The sequence below is a fragment of the Mandrillus leucophaeus genome, unplaced genomic scaffold (assembly GCF_000951045.1).
Source record: "Mandrillus leucophaeus isolate KB7577 unplaced genomic scaffold, Mleu.le_1.0 Scaffold432, whole genome shotgun sequence".
Taxonomy (NCBI): Eukaryota; Metazoa; Chordata; class Mammalia; order Primates; family Cercopithecidae; genus Mandrillus; species Mandrillus leucophaeus.
The window spans coordinates 1,591,535-1,603,869 of NW_012104610.1; the positions used below are offsets into that span (position 1 = coordinate 1,591,535).

The window sequence follows — 12,335 nt, forward strand, 5'->3', positions numbered from 1 at the left end:
CCTCGGCCTAGGAGGCCCAGGATCCTGGAGACGCCCGCGCCCTCAGGACCCTGCGGGTCGCACGCCCTCCCCAGCTTCTGCTGCTAGCCGCTCTTCGGCAGGGCGAGGTCAGGTGCCCCCTTCTTGCCTCTTTTCTCTGCTCTTCCTTCCCCACTCCTGTGCCCGCGGGGACTCCTGCCGCCCCCTCCCGCAGGGGTGTAGTAAGCTGCGGAGCTGACAGCAGCCCCGCAGCCACTCTGCCCAAAGTCTCCGGAAGCCGCACGAGCTCAGGCCGCCGCAGCCCCGGCGGACCCACTATTGGACCTGAGGAGCCAGCCCTCCTCCCGCACTCAAACTTGGAGCACTTGACCTTTGGCTGTTGGAGGGGGCAGGCCTGCGGGTGGCTGGACAGCTGCGGAGCCGCGAGGGCGTCTTGCCTGGAGACCGTCGGCTGCACTCGCGGGCTCCTGGCTTTGCCTTTGGGATCCCGAGGTGTCCACATCAGACGCATGTTGACTGAGACCTAGAGTCATGGATGTATGCGTCCGTCTTGCCCTGTGGCTCCTCTGGGGACTCCTCCTGCACCAGGGTCAGAGCCTCAGCCATATTCACAGTGAGAAGGCGACAGGAACCAGCTCGGGGGCCAACTCTGAGGAGTCCACTGCAGCAGGTAAGGCCTTGCTGTGGGCTGGACTGGGCTGTAGGCTTTGGCTCAGAACTGAGTGGCCCGAAGTGGGCAAGTTGAAATCTAGGTTTGTACATGTGAGGTTCATGGAGGATCCACACATGGCACTGCCTGTTCCAGGTAGTCCAAGAAGTTCTTTCTGGTCAGTAGTCATGGCAAATGTCTCTATCTTTCCTGAACAACTTTCCTCATCACCCCTTCAGGATTTTTTTTTTTTCTTGACAGTAATAAGAAGCCTTTGGGGCAACTTGACCTTTTAGATCAGCAAGGAAAGACCCCATCTTAGGCCTACTTGTCTGGAAGAATGGCCTGGTGAGATGATAAGTTCATTGCTCCTAGTCAGTTTTAGTACTGAGCAGCATGGGGGAAGTTGGGGCCACTTATGTTGGAAAGGGAAAGTTAAGGCTGGGCCAACTCTGTTGCCTGAAAGCCTGGGTTCAGGTGTACCTATTCCAACAACTGTGGGAACCCTAGTCCCACCCTTCCCTTAGGTAGTCTTGTCTCTGCTGTGTGCATTTGAAATATCCAGACAGTTCCTTAGATGGAATCCTATTTACCACTAGGGTGTTAAATAGCCTTTTCTTGACATAGACATGATATAATTCCTGGGACCACTTGTTGCTTATTCTGTTTCTTCTGACTGATGAGGGTGGGAATTCCAGCTACAGTTCCCCTCGCCTTCACCGCGTCCTCCCCCCAAGTCTGCTTGCTAGGGAAACCATGCTACTTTTGATCTGTCGTGGTTTTTCCTATGCAGTTGCGAAGGCGTATCAGGCAGCAGGAACCCTGGTATACTTTTGCAGTAGAAAGGAACACTTTTATGTTTTGTTTTGTTTTTTTTTTGAGACAGGGTCTTGATCTGTCGTTCAAGCTGGAATGCAGTAGTGTGATCACAGCTCACTACAGTCTCAAACTCCTGGGTTCAGGTCATCCTCCTGTGTCAGCCTCCCAGTAGCTGGGACTAAACACAAGAGCCACTGGGCCTGGCTAACTTTTTTTTTTCTTTCTATTTTTAATTTTTTGTACAGACAGGGTCTGTCTGTGTTGTGCAGGGATCCCTCCCAAAGTGCTGGGATTACAGATGTGAGCCACTGTACCCGTCAAGGAACTCTGTTAAAATCCAGTCATTTTACATAAGGCTTAGAAGATCAGTTCTCTTTTCTCATTTCTCTCACCGTTTGGCTGTGATCTGCCCAAAGCTGTGACCTGCAGAGTTGGGGAGAGTTTATAGATGAGTTGTTTCTGAGCATAAGCAAGTTCAAATGAGGGGATGTCTCAGTGGGCACCTGCTGATACAAGTAAGAAAAGGAAATAATAGGTCATGGTGGCTGGGGAGTTTCATGGATGGATCCAGAAGCTGGCTTTGGTGGTAGACCCTTTATTGGGCGATACCTTTTTAAGTTCCAGATGTTCCAAGGGGGCTAGTTTCCAAATGAGGCCAGGGTTGCCCATATTGTAAGTAGGATACCTGGCTGTTGCTTTCTAGATAGGTTCTTCTTGCCTATTAATCCTGTCTCTCCATAGAGAGTCTCCTTGACCCTTGACACCTGACTCAAAGCTTGGTTCTCTTTGGGCTATGAAGGGAAAGACTAGTGGGCAAATGTAGACTGAACTGTGAAGTAGACCTAGTTATCATCTCTTGCTATCCCTGTGACATTCCTATTTATAACTGATAATATGTCTTTTTTCACTCCAAAGTGTGAGTGCCTGACATAAAATGAATATTTTTTGGGGAGTGGCTGTTCTATATTTTAGACATAAACTAAAGGGATGAAATTTTGAATTTTAGACATTGGCTATTAGGAAGGTTGTTTTTGTTGTTGTTGTTGTTGTTGTTGGTTTGTTTTGCTTGTAAAAGGCATTCTAGCCTTCCTCAGGACCACCCCATGACTTGAGTTTTTGGAGACAATTCTTCACACAGCTTATATTTCAGAGGCCTGGCTATGCTGATTATACCACTTAGACCTACTCTTGCTCAGTTTAGAAACTGGTTTATGTTGTCACAATAATAGTGAATTCCAGGGAGGAAAGTCTCAGAGAGACCTTAGGTGCTGTGAATGTCTAAGGTTTGTGGAAACCTGGAGGTTCCAACACTATTGTTATGGTAGCTTTTCCCCTTGGGTCTGCCTGGGGTTTTGTCTCTGACTCAGAAAGGGACTTATTTTTGCAAAGAGGTGGTTCATATAGACTGGGATCTTCAAAAGAGTTTGGAGAGAAACTTTCTATGCAACTAGGAACTCTTGCATCCTTTCCTGCCTCTCTGTATCCCCAGAACACAGGAGGAGGTTTACTTGCTCTTAAAACTACTACTATTAAAAATCAGATTCAGCATACCCAGTCAATTTGTGTGTTCTCTACAGTTTGTATTTTACAATTACACAGCTGTTTTTCCAACAGTCTCACAATAGCCCTGTTACAATGCAGGGCAGGTGGTATTGTTCCCACTTTTATGAGTGAAGAAACCTGGTCCTGTGCTTGGTCTTTCTTATAGGCAGATCTTCTGATGCTTAAGTCTTGGATTTCTTCCATCTTCTCAGGTCCTGCCCTGTTAAAGGAGTGCTAGGCAGGGCCAGAGACTGTTGCTTTCCTTCTGACAATTAGGCAGGCCCTAGTGACTCTGTAGCTGAGAGCCAAGAAAAGAGCTGCACTTTTTTCTGCTCTGGAGAGTGTTTTGCAGGGGCCCAGAGAATTTGATTTTTTATCTTTTGGATGTATATACCCATCTGTCTCTTTTTAGTTAGTTAAAATATTTGATTCTAAGAATGATTTAGTTAAAATGCTTATGGCTTTAGCATGCATACAATAAACACTACGAAAGCCTGATCCTGGAGTGAAGGCAGGTGCTCTGCAAGGAGGATCTCTCACTGGGCCGTGGAGAGGCCATTCCTGTCACCTTCTCGCTCCTTAATACCTGTACACCCAGCCATGCTAAGTCACTTTCTCAGTAAAGATCTCTGCCTGCCTGTGCAACTCTGGGGCTTGCGTTTCTGAAGCTGGCCTAATACAGATGCTTGGAACCACCCTTAGACTCTAGAAAATGATAATGGTTTCTGTAGAATGTGCCTGAGGGACCTCAGGTGGAGTCTGGAGTTGTGGCTGCCAGTGTTGGAGGTATCGAGGGCCTCTAATCAGGAACTGTGGTTTGGTTCAGTGTAGCTAGGACAGGACCTTGGAGGATAGGCATCTAGGCAGTGTGCAGAGTGCAGGCTGGCTTCTCAATCAACCTCTGATGGAGTGGCAGGCCAGAACCCTGCCTCCTATCCCCAGCTAGTTGCTGCTGCCTCCAAGGCTATAAATGGCCTGGCCATCTTGGTAGCTATGCTAATTTTAGCTGAGATTGGCTCCCGGAACTGGGCTAGGGCCAAGAGCAGGTAGGTGGGGCTTGGCTGAAGCTAATACTGGGGCCTGGGGAGAGGGACACACTAAGCCTGGGGTAGCCAGGATATAATCTGCTCCCAGGCCTCAGTTTTGACAATCACCCTTAGCTAGGTTAATTGATTCAGCAAACATTGAACAATGCCAGCTAATATGGTATTTATTAAACAAGTATTAATATTTGAGTGCCTTCTCTGGGCCAGGTAATATGTTCCTGTGGGGATTTAAGGATGAACAAAACAGACATGTTCCTTCCTTCATGGAAGTTACAGTCTTGTTGATGAGACAGATAATAAACACATAAATAAATATATTATCTTGTGGAAAGTGGCATGGAAGAAAACATAAAACAGGATGCTATCATGGAGAATGAGAGGGGAACAGAGATTTAGTTAAAGCCTGAACCTAATTGTAGGACAGATTAATGCAATAACATCAATGATAATAATAGCACCTAACTTTTTTAGAGCTTGCTACATGTCAGGCACTATTTAAACATTTTGTTTTATTAAATTCTTATTACCATCCTATGTTATGTTATCCCCATTTTATAGGTGAGAAAATTAAATCATAGAGAGGTTAAATAACTTGCCCATGTTTACACAAATAATAAGGAAGCCAGAATTTGAATCCAGGCAGTCTGATTCTTCTCTCTACCTCTACTTTAGCCACTCTCAAAACTTTCTGATAAATACTGCAATAGAGGTATTGTATAGACATGCAGAAAGCTGTGGGAAGCCCAGAGGAGTAAGTGACTAACCCTGCCTGGGAGAGCTGGGGGAGGCTTTACAGTTTCTTTGTAATTTTTCTCAGATCTTGAGATGAAAAGCAGCTGCCTAATTCAAAGGTTAAGAGATAGAAACATCAGTTAGTTCACCCCACCTATTTTTACATATGAGGAAACTGGCATCCAGAGAGGCATTAGAGGTTTCATGGTGGGTTATTAGTAGAACTAGACTAGGAAATTTGAGTCAGGGACCTTAACTTAATCAGTTTTTCAATTTATAAGTCAAAATAATGGGTGCTCACTGCTTGCTTTTCACTATGGAAGGAACTTAGGGCTACTGAAGAAGTCAACGTTTTGTAAGGCCACATTTATTTAGGGAATATTAAATACAACATAATGTACAGGCTTAATGATGTGCAAAATCAGGCAGTATAGACATTGTAGGCTAAGGGTTAAAAGAGATCTGTGTGGGCTGGGCTAGACTAAGGTGGCTGCAGAGGGCTTCCTGGAAAGGAGGGGTTGGGTGGAGGCAGAAGAGAACAGGAGAGAGTAGTCTAACTTGGGGAGGTTGGAGGAAAGGGGGCATTGTAAATATCTGGTTTCACTGTTTGGTAGCTGGATGATAATTAGGCAGAGTTGCTTCATTGTTGGCCAGCCACCTCACATGAGCGCCCATAGGTAGGAAGATTGCAGTCATGTGTGATCTAGTAGTGGTTCTATTTTTTTTTTGAGACGGAATCTCGCTCTGTTGCCCAGGCTGGAGCGCAGTGGCGCGATCTCTGCTCACTGCAAGCTCTGCCTCCCGGGTTCATGCCATTCTCCTGCCTCAGCCTCCCGAGTAGCTGGGACTACAGGCGCCCGCCACCATGCCTGGCTAATTATTTTGTATTTTTAGTAGAGATGGGGGTTTCACCTTGTTAGCCAGGATGGTCTTGATCTCCTGAACTCGTGATCTCCCATCTCGGCCTCCCAAAGTGCTGGGATTATAGGTGGCATGAGCCACCGCGCCTGGCCTCTATTTTTTACTGTAATTTAGAAGTAATGATGAGTGTAAATAATACTTTGAGATATCTGTAGCAATGTAATGTGATATGAAAACATCTGTTGATTTCTATTGATGACAAAATCACAGGTATTGCTAATATTATTGTGGTTGGTTGCTCCATATGTAATTGAAGGAAATGCTAACTTTCAGTAAGAGAATATTGAAAACAAAGATGTAATTTCTTTCCCATCCAAATTCACAGGCCTCCTGAATTCTATCTACGGGCCCCTTAGGGATATGGGGCCTTCGTGTTAAGAACAGCTCTTTGGCAAGGAAGTGATGAGATCTTGTTGAGGGGAGTAGTTTCCTAGGTCTCTACAGGACTTGAGTTTCAGCCCCGAGGGGCCCCTCTGGTTTCCTGCTGGGTAGCCTTTGATATACATTGCTGAGTGGCTTCGTGGGCATGCTGTGGTACACTTCCCTTTGTGGGAAATGATTCTTTAGGAAACTCAGCAGGTCTGGTTGCTGTCAGGCTTTTAGGGAGAAAAAAAGAGACCAAACTGGGCCTCCAGAGCTTTGTTGTTGCTGTTGTTGTTACAGTTGATTAAAAAAATCATGAAATATTAAGATATACAACAAAGTATAAATAATAATACATTGAATACTTTCAAATGACTTTGAAAAAAATTGTGGTCTAAAAGCAGGAAATCATCCCAAGACCTTGTCTTATCCTAAATTCCCCCTAAAAAGTAAGACCTGGGATAGGGCCTTGCAGAGAGTTTATTTTGGAGAAGTGACTTCAAGAAATGAGGGATGGGAATTGTGAAGAATGAAACAGGGAATGGACAGGTGCACTATGGAGCTAACACCACTGTGAGCATCTGAGGCTCAGTGCCACTTAGAGACCTTCTGAGAAGCCTTATAGAAAGCTGCTGCCTAATTCAAAGGTTAAGAGAGAGAAACATTGCATTCTACAGGTGATAGAGGAGGGGAGTATTTATCCACCACCTCACCTTCACTGGCCAAGGGTTATCCCAGGAGGTGCTACCTCTTCTGTACTCCGGAGTTGCATATGCATCCGAATGACTGAGCAGGTTCCTTTAAGTACTGCATATTGGCCACCACACCCAGCTAATTTTTTGTATTTTTAGTAGAGACAGGGTTTCACTGTGTTAGCCAGGATGGTCTCAATCTCCTGACCTCCTGATCTGTGTGCCTTGGCCTCCCAAAGTGTTAGGATTACAGACGTTAGCCACCGTGCCCAGTCAAGTAGTCCCCTTTTATCTGTGGTTTCAGTTACTTGAGGTCAACTGAGGTCTGGGGGTAAAAAAAGTATATATACATGTATAAGATACATGCTGTTGTCTCGACCTTCCTGGGCTCAGGTGATCCTCCCACCTCAGCCTCCCAAGTAGCTGGGACTGCAGGCATGTGCCACCATGCCCAGCTAATTTTTCTATTTTTTGAAAAGATGAGGTTTCTCCATGTTGCCCAGGTTGGTCTTGAACTGTTGGACTTAAGGGATCTTCCCAGCTTGGATTCCCAAAGTGCTGGGATTACAGGTATTAGCCACTGTGCCCAGCCAAATCTGAAAATATTAAGTGGAAAATTCCAGAAATAATTCATAAGTTTTAAATTGCACACCATTCTGAGTAGCATGATGAAATCTCATGCTGTCCTGCTCCATCCTGCCCAGGACGTGAATCAACCCTTTGTCCAGCATATTCATGTACCATAAGCTACCTGTGCTTTAGTCACTTAGTAGCCATCTTAGGGATCAGATCAACTGTCTTGGTGTCACAGTGCTTATGTTCAAGTAATCCTTATTTTACTTAATAATGGCCCCAAAGTGCAAGAGTGATTGCTGACATATTGTTACAATTATTCTACTTTATTATTAGTTATTGTTGTTCACATCTTACTGATTTATAAGTTAAACTTTATCATAGGTATGTATGTGTAGGAAAACATAGTAGGTATAGGTTTGGTGCTATCCACTGGGGGTCTTAGCATGTATCCCCTGAGAATAAAGGAGGACTACTGTAGTTTCATTGTCTTACTGCAGCTATACCCAGACAACATGCATAACTCTGGTGCGGCAAACCAGGCTTTTATTCAAGGCTTGCTGTAGGCCATGGGGAGACTGTTAATAAAGTCTGGGTGCTAATATTTGACCTTAGCTCCAGCTGTACTCTCTTATTGAGTATATCCACCCTCCCTAACTTCACCTGCAGTCTTGAAATGGCTGAGCAAAAGGGCCTGGTCCACTGCATTGGTTACTTATTGGGGTATAACAAATTATGCAAAATAGAGAGGGTTAAAATAATAAACATTTATTATCTCATAGATTCTGTGCATCGGTAGTCTGTATATTGCTTAACTGGGTGCCTCTGGCTCAGAGTCTCTCATGAGATTGCAGTCAAGCTGTTGGCTGGGGCTGAAGACTCTGTTTGGGGGAGAGTATTTGCTTTTAAGCTAATTTACATGGTTGTTGGCAGGCCTTGGTCCCTTGCCATATGGGTCTCTACAGTGGGCTATACTGGACATGATGATTGGTTTCCCCTAGAACAAGTGGTCCAAGAGAGTGAAAGAGAGAGTGCCTAAGATGGACACTTCCATCTTTTTATCATCTAATCTTGGAATTGATAGGCCATCACTTCTTCTATATTCTGTTCATTAGTAAGTCCAGCCCATCCTCAAGGTGAGGGAATTACATAAGGGCATGAATACTAGGAGGGCAAGGACCACTAGGGGTCATCTTAAAGGATGCCTCTGACATTGCCCAAGGGCCATGCTCTGGGGAACAATCACTTCTAGGTGCTGCGGCCTTTTAGTTTTTCTTTGATTTCCTTTGCTTATGACCTAGAGTCTTGTGGAGTCTTTTTATACTCCCTTTTATATTGTGTCTCTTGGTTCATGCATTACTTCATTGCTTTGATATGACGTATCCTTTTTTCCTTCTCCCTGGACTCCTGGGCTCCAATGTGAAACTAGCTTTTTATCCTAGACTGTAGTCCTGCCTCCCAACCTTTTTTGTTTGATACCTTTTTTTTTTGGAGCCCATTTTACAGCCACTGACTTTGGAGCCTTTACTACTCCAACTTGGCTTCTGAGAGTTAGATTTGTAGATGGCATTGCATTGGGACTCACAATGACAGACGAAAAACTTTATTCTGACTTTTTAGGCCATTGGTGTTAGGTGCTAGGACTTAAATCCTAGTATGTGAAAGCTGGAAGGGGTTTTAGAGACCATCTCTCCCAAACTTCTTATTTACGTATCAGAAGAACAAACTTCCCCAAGGTTTTGGTAAGCCAGGGCTAGAATATAATTTTCTCTGATTCTCATTCATATGTTGTTCTTACTCTGCTGTGGAGCTGTCTACCCTAATGGAGCCTGTTTGGATTGTTAGGAGGTCTGGGACCTATACAGAGGAGAACCAGGAAGCAGTTCACAGTTTTATATTATGTTCATAGAAATTGGTCTGGGCAGAATTAGGGATATACAAAGTCAAATGTCAAGTGCTGCTTCTTTGCACCTATCCAGCTAGAGAGGTTTTTATATTAGGCACAGAAAAAGAAGCCCAGCAATATCTGTTTTATATGGTGCTTAATATATGCAGCCTGTACCACTCTTTTGAGAATATCTGTTCAGAGCAATGAGGAATCTGTTTGCTGGGATGTATAGAATAGGCATCTGAAGGAGATGGGTCAGAGCCTTATGTCTCACCATTGAGCCGTTCAGCTGGCTCCATTATGGATTTGGGCCTCCACAGGCAGGGTAAATTTATTAAAAACTTTGTGGGGTTACTGTTGGCCACCTGGAAGGTGCCAATGGGAAGCTCTCTGGGCACTGAGAATTTGACAAGTTTACCTATGTTCACACAACTTGCTAGGGCAGGCGAGACTTGAAGAGGGATGGCTGTGGTCCTGTCATGTTTATCAGAATGGAGTAGATTTCTTTTGTGTGAGAAGTCATGCAAGAAAAATCTGGAAATGAGCCAATAGCACTTACACTTTTGTTTTCTGCTGGGGAGCATGGAATAGAGAAGGTGCAGGTTCTAAAATTTCTCTATGGGTGGTGGTTGCTTTCCTGACTCAAGAGTTCCAGCACCAGACCACTTTGCTCACTCCATCTCCCTCTGCTCCCCTTGCTGCATTCTTGGCCAAGCCAGGCTTTTTTCTTTGTTCTGATCTGCAGAACAAACTTTTATTTATACTGCTTCACTTTTGTTTTCACTTATGTCATTTAACTTTCCTTCAGAATGTCTTTACCTGTCCTTCTTTATTCCTACTTCCAGTCCTCTATTAAGTCTTTCCTGACACTAATACTAGCTGTGAGATACTGCTGACCTCTGAACAAACTCTGGTAGCACTTACTATCTACAGTGCTCTCTGTACACTTCATACCCTGCTTATGCCACTTACAACAAGAGGCAACTTGATATATCTTTTTTTTATTTTTATTTTTTTTGAGACAGATTCTCGCTCTGTCCCCCGGCTGGAGTGCAGTGGCGCAATCTTGGCTCACTGCAACCTTCGCCTCCCAGGTTCAAGTGATTCTCCTGTATCAGCCTCCTGAGTAGCTGGGATTACAGGCGCGTGCCACCACGCCCAGCTAATTTTTGTATTTTTAGTAGAGACAGGGTTTCACCATGTTGATCAGTCTGGTCTTGAACTTCTGACCTCGTAATCCGCCCGCCGCAGCCTCTCAAGATATGTCTTTTATAGTAAGCTAGTACCCAAGAGCACTGGGCATTAGTTTGAGTTCTTGCTGACAGTATGACCCAAGCTCTCAAACGACAGTTTCCTCACTTGAAAAATGGAGTTATCAGCACCATAAGAGAGGGTAAAGAAAGAAAGAAAAGTAAAAATAAATTAAAACTGTGTTTTATTTATTTATTTTTTTGCATATTTCCTTGTCTCTTAAGGGCAAGAGCCATGTCTGGTTTATTGGCTGTAGTACATATCCTCAGTACCTATGAGAGTGCTGGTCAGAGAGTATGTGCCTAATAGAAATTTGTTGAATAAATGAATCAATAACAATGAATTGATCTTTGGATTTAGTAGGTAGGGAGGGAGAGTACCAAGTACTTGACATCAGTTCCTGTAAAACACTTAGACAAGCATGCCCTGGGATTGGGATAGAATTCACATGGTGGGTTTTCTGAGGAGTTCTGTAGGGATTATTTTTCTGCCTGACCTAGTACTTCATCCCTATTTACTAAGCACCTACTGAAGCTGTGCTCAGTGACAGTTATCCATCATACTGAGGGATGGTTTGGCTATTGACTTTAGTTGGCAGTTTTTGTTTGCCACAGCAATGACTACCCTGAGCAGGTGGCTGCAGTAGGAGTGGAGAAGAACTGTGCTTGAAGAGGACATGAGACTGGTAGGCAAGGCCTCCTTGGGTCTTCCTGCTCCCTGTCTTTGGTTCCATGGCCCACATGGGTTTACCTCAGGTCCAATTTGAGGCAGCTGAATGAACAGAATGAACTTTCACTACTTTGCTGAGACTAGCTTGTGGAACGGAGGAGGAAACCTTTCATGGTTCCCACTCCTAGGCTTGTTGTGCAGCAGAGAGATAGGATAGTCCTGTGAAGATTGTTGGCTTTTTAAATGTTATCTCTGATGCTGAGAACTCCAGCCTGAGCAGGCATCGCATCAGCTTTCCTTCAAGACATTGGGGAGGGGCCTCTTTGGAGACGTGATGGAGAAGACAAAAGAGTAAGAGCAACTGTGCTGCCAGCACGGCCCAGTGAGGGCTTATCTGACCCTTTCCTCTCTTGGCCATATACACAGAGCTCCTGGCTGCCTTATGTTGATCTCTGGCCTGGGTAATGACCAGAAATCTCACTGGCAGGCAGGCAGGCAGGCAAGCAGGCAGCCTTTCAAATCTCATGTGCCTCTAATTTTCTCATTGTGATTCAGTAGCTCTGCTCCTGTTGGGCCTCTCTGGGTTATCTCAGGCCTCTCAGGAAGCTCTCAGAACTCTCGTCACTACAGTGTATGTTCGAACAAATGTGTCTGTGCTTGCCAAGTTCCCAGAGCTGGCTTCTGAAATATAGCAGCCAGGGGAGATGGGTGGACTTCAGATGTAATACACACACAGGTTAGAAAGCAGTGTGTGTCTGTGTGTGTATTTGTTGCTGGGTGGTCAAATTTGTGGAGGTCTTGTTTCGAGAAACTTTTGCTGACAAGAGCAAAGGTCACTGGAACTCACACTTCATGTCTCGGAAGAGATAAATATGTAATTAAGACAACTGAAATCACTTCAATGGTAAGAATGATGATGACAGTGGCCGGGCATGGTGACTCATGCCTGTAATCCCAGCACTTTGGAGACTTAGGTCGATCATGAGGTCAAGAGATCGAGACCATCTTGGCTAACACGGTGTAACCCCATCTCTGCTAAAAATACAAAAAAAAAGTAGCTGGGTATAGTAGCGGGCACCTGTAGTCCCAGCTATTCGGGAGGCTGAGGCAGGAGAATGGCGTGAACCAGGGAGGTGGAGCTTGCAGTGAGCCAAGATCATGCCACTGCACTCCAGCCTGGATGATAGAGTGAGATTCTGTCTCAAAAAAAA

General features: G+C 44.8%; 1 protein-coding gene across 3 annotated transcripts in view; it reads left to right on the forward strand.

Annotated features, from left to right (window-relative positions):
* The window catches only part of STIM1 (stromal interaction molecule 1), a 240,585-nt gene continuing 228,250 nt past the window's right edge, over positions 1-12,335 (forward strand). For all 3 annotated transcript variants that reach the window (XM_011993720.1, XM_011993722.1, XM_011993721.1), the window contains exon 1: positions 1-649. In XM_011993720.1, the coding sequence (XP_011849110.1) occupies positions 511-649 (139 nt within the window). In that variant the 5' untranslated portion in view covers positions 1-510. The remainder of the gene's footprint in view (positions 650-12,335) is intronic.